The sequence below is a fragment of the Podarcis filfolensis genome (assembly GCF_964270895.1).
Source record: "Podarcis filfolensis genome assembly, chromosome: 14".
NCBI lineage: Eukaryota > Metazoa > Chordata > Lepidosauria > Squamata > Lacertidae > Podarcis > Podarcis filfolensis.
The window spans coordinates 27,164,881-27,170,880 of NC_139616.1; the positions used below are offsets into that span (position 1 = coordinate 27,164,881).

At 52.3% G+C, this 6,000-nt stretch overlaps 1 protein-coding gene across 1 annotated transcript in view; it reads right to left on the bottom strand.

Moving 5' to 3' along the window:
* The window catches only part of RASGRF1 (Ras protein specific guanine nucleotide releasing factor 1), a 66,364-nt gene extending 63,343 nt beyond the window's left edge, over positions 1-3,021 (bottom strand). The window contains exon 1 of the mRNA XM_083586273.1: positions 1,679-3,021. Coding sequence (XP_083442399.1) covers positions 1,679-1,942 — 264 coding nt within the window. The 5' untranslated portion in view covers positions 1,943-3,021. The remainder of the gene's footprint in view (positions 1-1,678) is intronic.
* Positions 3,022-6,000: the final 2,979 nt, after the last annotated feature.

A 6,000-nucleotide genomic window follows, 5' to 3' on the forward strand; every position in this document is an offset into this window, starting at 1 on the left:
AGAAAAAGGGGGACCTGAAAATGGCTCACGAGTTGCCAGGGGCTAAGGAAGAGGATGCAGGTGGGGGGAGGAAACAGAAAGAGAAGGAGTGAGGACAGGAAGATAGCCTCATGACTCAGGTCTTCTTAGAGCAGGAGTAGCCAATGTGGTGCCCTTCATATATTATTGAGCTACAGCTCCCATCAACCCTAACCACCAAAGATGCAGGCTGGGACTGATGGGACTTGGAGTCCAACAACACCTGGAGAGCACAATGTTGGCTATGTTGTCTTTGCCTCTTCTGGTTGACTTTAGACAAATCAGTAGCACAGAAGCAACCATTGCAAATACAAAACCAATCTCTCCTGGGCGAGGAAGTCACCCCACATAGTATCTTCCTTCCAACAGTTTAATGGTCATTTTATCCAACAAGTCCTTCTACATGCTTCATCTCAATTGACACCCCTGTATTTTCAAACCTCCTCATCGAGTTTCCTCAAAAGGCAGAACCCACAAGCCCCATCACTGCAGACAGAGACCTCCACCTTTGCTCCTAAGCTGACAGTGGAGCTGTTTCACTAGCCAAAGCTATGGAGGCCTGTGAAGGATCTCCTCAATGGGATCCTCAAGGGTTTCTGGCTTTGCAGGGGCTGAGCTCTGTACCTGCAGGATGGCCTCAGATTAATAGAGAGGGTCATTCCTCGTGATCTTGGGTAAGGAGGACTTTGCATCAGCGTGCCATGGACAGAGCCAACTGCCAACTGTTGAAGGTCTTGTCTAGCACAGATGCTGCTCTAGCATGGCTAGTTTCACTGTTGAGGAGACTCTGCAGATAGTCAAGGACTGGCCGCAACATATCTCTCATAACTGCATTTAAATCAACAGGATAGCTCAGGAATCAGCGGGTGGGTTGGCTGGCCCCAGGTCCTGTGTGGAAGGGAAACTCTCTGCAAACCCACTGCAAGCTGACTTTGTTCACACCCTGAAAGTTCTGGTGGGACCAAATGGCTCTTTTCCTATAACACTTTATGTTTACAGGTTAAGAACCATCAGATGCCTCGACCTGGACCCAGTCATAATTCCTAAAGCCCAGCACCCAAATATTCACTTGACAAAGGTGAATTGTGCTTGAGGGAGGCGGGTGGAGGGTGACATGGATTGCTGCAGAAGACCTGCTTCTTCTTTTTCTCCACCGGGGGCACCCTTGCATTTCAACTTGCTGACTAATTAATACGACTGATTACCCCAAATGTTGTGGGTTTTTTGGTTTTGTTTAAATGTTCTCTTGGCTGAAGTAACTTCAGTTTCCTGGCCAGAGCAGGCTTCTTGGAGAGGGTGGGGGTAAAGGAAGTACCTTCTGCCCGTCCTGCATAGAGTCCTAAGCACACGAATCCAAAAATGGGAACACGGGAGGGGGGAGCTAGCGCGAGACTGCTGGCACTGCAGCGCTGGGAGAGCTGGAAAGCCTTCCTGACCCCCTCTGGCCTCGAAGGGGGCAGGTGTGTCACAAGCACCTGCGACGCCTAGCACACACTGTCCCCACACAAATCTCAAGGCAGCGGACACACCGGGCAGGGCTCCTCTCCCTTCCCCTCCCCCACCCAGCTGTCCACGGCCCAGGCTGGCAACAGCAGATCGAAGCGGCCCCGACCCCTTCGCTTCCTCCCAGTCCTCCTCCCATCCCGGGTCTCTCACCTACCTGTTTCTCGAGGGGGTCCTTGGGCTTGGGCGAGGGCGCCCGGTCGCAGACGCAGCCCTCCAGCAGGTAGAGGCCAGCCGGCCTGGAGCTGGAGTCGCTCTCGAAGTAGAAGAGCATGTTCTGCAGGAGGGCGAACCACTTGGGGTGCCATTTGGTATTGTCCGAGCTCCGCTTGCTCAGGTAGCCGCGCCGGGCGCCGTCCTTCTTAGCCAGCAGCCCCAGGTAGACGGCGTGCCCGTCGTTCAGCCGCATCGCCTTCTGCATGGCGGGGCCGGCGGCGCTCACAGCCGCATCTGCATCCCGCTTCGCAGAGCCCCAGCAGCCCGGCGCCCGAAGCGCCCAGCCGCCTCTCACATGCCCCCAGAAGCAGCAGCAGCAGCGCTCAGCCCGGGCAGCGCCTCCTCATCGCCCGGCTCGGCTCGGCTCGCCGCCGCCAGCTCCGCGTTCGCCTCACGGGCTGGTCATGTGATGAGCACCGCGGACAGCGGCGCCCAGAGCCTCCCGCCGCGCGGCGGACAGCGATCTGCGCCGCGGACAGCGGCGACTGCGGCAGCGCCGCTCGCAAGCAAAGATCAGCACCGCGGACAGCGGCAACTGCGGCAGCGCCGCTCGAAGGCTGAGATCAGCACCCCGGACAGGGACACACGAAGACCCGCCTGGCGGCCTTGCGGGAGTTGGCAGGAGCGGCAGCAAGCGAGCCGCGGTGCCACGGCGATGCCAATGGGCGCAGTGCCAGCTTCCTTCCCAAACGACCCAGCCTCCTCTCCGCCGCCTGGTGGGGTCAGGGCATTTTTGGCACTGGGCGCAATCGCCTCCCCACGGCCCGAGAAGAGAGCAATGGACCCCTGCTGCTCGCAGCACCGGGCGTCATGACGAAACCTGCGCGCGCCCCTCCAGAGCGAGGCACGGGACTGGGGAGGAGGGCACGCAGGAAGGCAGGGGCGATCGCTACCTCTCGGATCAGGTCCCACACCCCGGCATGCCAGAGGAGAAGCCGGAGACCCTCTTGGTGCTGAAGCTGGCGGCAGATGCCGCTGCTGCTGGCGGTGTTGGAAACCGTCGCTGCGAGCATCACCATGTCAGCCTCTCCGCCAGCAGGAATGCGGCAGCGGGACTTGGCCCGTTTTTATTTTTAGCCTCCCTCTGGCGCCTACATGTTCCAGGGAATGTGTCGGGGTAGGAAGGAAGGGCACCTTTGCCGGAGCCAGAAACACCTGCCTGCCAGAGTCCTGCTCCAAACAGGACGCGGTTTAGTGATATCTTACTCCTTATGATCCAGAAATGTGGATTTCTCAGGTGACAGCTGCAGAATTTCTCATGGTGACAGCAACAGTTCATAGACCGCCCTGCAGAGCAGTCCTTTTTTCTTATCAATCTATTGCACCCGAAAACATTCAGCTCTCCAAACCTCTGTGCCCCATTTCCTCCTTGCTCCCCCCTCTCGTTAACGCACAGCTTTAGCAGGTAGACCAGGACACCTGCCCACACGGCAGAGTTAATTTTACCTAACCATTAAAAAAATGTATGTTAAAACTCCCACATACAGTTCCCTACAGCAATCTCAGTCTTAATGGGATGCTCAAGTCTCCAGCCATTTTTTTAAACAGGTATTATTTGGGAGAAGGGAAAAATCCTTTTGGAACTGAGCCCTCTTTCTGTCCTGCCTCTAGGGGGTAGAGTGGGGTGGGGGTTCAAACCTTGGCCTCTGATCTATATGTCACGATAAGCTCTGTAGTCCGAGGATAGAAAAGGTTTATGCTTAAAGGGTTATTATCAAGTCCCCTTTGGTGCATTCCCTCCTGGCCTCCCTGCTCCGAAGAGGGGAGAAAGTGGAGCGACGGATAAGCCATGGTAGGGAAAATTCCGCCTCAGAAGAGAAACTCTTCCATATTAAGCAGAGCCTATACAGTACATGCAAAAACACCCAGAGGGCAGCTGTGTCGGTTGTAGAAAAAACAAACCCAGAGTCTTGTGACTCCTCAAAGACTAACAGATTTCTTATGACTAATGAAGCTGAATTGGTGGGGGTGGGGTGGGGGTGTTCTTGGGTTGTTCTTGTTTTTATTTTGATTATGTATTCTGTGTTTTCATATTGAGATTTTAGCCTGTGAACCACCCTGAGACCTGTGGGTATAGGGCAGTATACAAATTTAAACAACAACAACAATGCTGGGAAATTCAGGAAAGGCAACGGGAATTACTATTCCATACAGCAGCACATGTGATGCTATGGAACTCATTCCCACAAGACATAGCAATGGCCACCAATTAGGATGGCTTCCAAAGGAGGTTAGAAGCAGGATAAGGCTGTCAATGGCTACTGGTGATAATGGCCCAGTACTGCTTCTCTTCAGAGGAAGGATGCCTCTGAACACCAGTTTCTGGGAACCATGAGCAGGAGAATCTCACTGTGTTCATCTCCTACCTCTGTACTTCCTAAAGGCACCCAATTGGCCCCTAATAGGTGGCTAGACCAGGAAGGACTTTGATTTGATGCAATAGGGCCCATGCCATTTCTAAGGGCCTCATCCAAGTCTTCTGCCTGGCTTGACAATCTGTAGCAACTTGACAATATGATCACGATTGCTTCCATTTCCTTTAATTTTAAGATAACAAGATCACTTCTGCTCTGAAAAAAGGGTACTGGAGCTTCTCAACTCACCCCTCGCTGCTGACAGCATCGCTAATTATGGCTCAGAATCCATGAACTGAGCAAGACAAATTTATGCAAGGAGGAAGCCTTCGCTGAGCTGCTGGGCCAGTTCTAAGAACTCTTGGGGATGAAGGCCACGGAGGAGGAAGAGGAACAAGAAACACCTGTAGACTTCCCACTTCATCTCACTGACCCAGATCCTGCCTTCTTTAAACAGACTTGAAGAATGTCAGGGAAATTATGTCAATTAGTTTTGTTTTGACTGGAAAATGTGGGTAATACTTCAATGACTTAAATTAGGTCATGAATCACCATGGAAATATCTAGGAATTGTCTGGGAAACAGGAAGCACATTCATGGTTGCTTGCACCACATACCTGCAGAAGCAGAGCATGGGAGGAAGCGAGAGCAATGCCAGTCATGCTCCTTCTGAGAGCGTTGTCTGCTGCAGTGGAACAGGAGTCCACTAACGTCAATATCAGCCTTCCCAAACTTTGTGCCCCCACCGATGCTTTGGGCTACAACTTCCATCAGTCTCATATATATTACCACTTCCCCAGTCACTGGATGGGTCATTTGATGAGCAAAGAGGGGGACAACAGCCCCCTCCTCTGCTGCTCTCCATAGTAAATCTCCTCTACTGCTATACCCACTGCTGACAAGTGGCTGCTGAAAGGCTGACCAAGAGTGAAGGTGGTCTGTTGGGCCAAAAAAAGAGCAGGTGAGCCATCCCTATTCTTGATAGAGCCCACAGGAAAATCAGGAGAGAGATCTGGAAGAGCGAGTCCAGGGGTAGCCCCTATACTGCAGAACCTGAGGGGTCTGGAGCAAATGGCAGAAACACAAACATCTCTCCCAGGTGGGAGATACGTTTCTGCCAGATCTGCAGCAGGAGTTGCTAGAGCAGTTTTGTGGCATATGGGATTAAGGGGCAGGGGATTAGGGCAGTGAGAGCAAAGATGGGAATGTGAATGTTACCAAATGCCCCGATGCATCAAACTCTGTGAATGGGGTTCCTCAGACCAGTTTCCCCCAGGACCAGGGGAAATGGGCAAAAGGACCTGTTGACAGGCCTGTGCTGACTTGGGGTGTGTGTATTCAGTTATTCAGGACTGCTGCCTTTTTAAAGCCTGGGTCCAACTCATGCAGAATTACAATCCCTTAATCAGACTCTCTTATAAACTCTTGTGGGAAATATATCCTCTACATACATACAAACACACACAACACAAACACGCACATCAACGGTGGGTGCCAGACGCCTATAATCCCTGAATACAGTAAGTGTTAGAATTTAATCAAGCCTTCTGCTCTCTTGCTCCAGCAAGTGTTAAAATATAAACCAGGCTAGCTTCTTCTTGGAGTAATTGCCTGGGGCAATGGGCCATTAAAAGTACAAACGAAAGGTGGTGACCCATTAAGAAAGCAATGGAAGAGGGGGGCTCTGTGCCAGGCAACAAATGGCTGGGGCCCCTCCTCCAGTTTTTAGATAGTTAGAAGGACAAAAGCTGGAGTTCTAGAGTGGAGAGTTGTGTTATGTGAGCTAGAAGCTGGAGGCAAAAACAGCAAGCTGGGAAAGCCAGAGAGACAGAGCACAATGTCTGATGTCTGCTTTAATCCAAAGCTTCAGTTATGCAAGAAACAAGACCATTTTGGGGTGTTGCTGCTC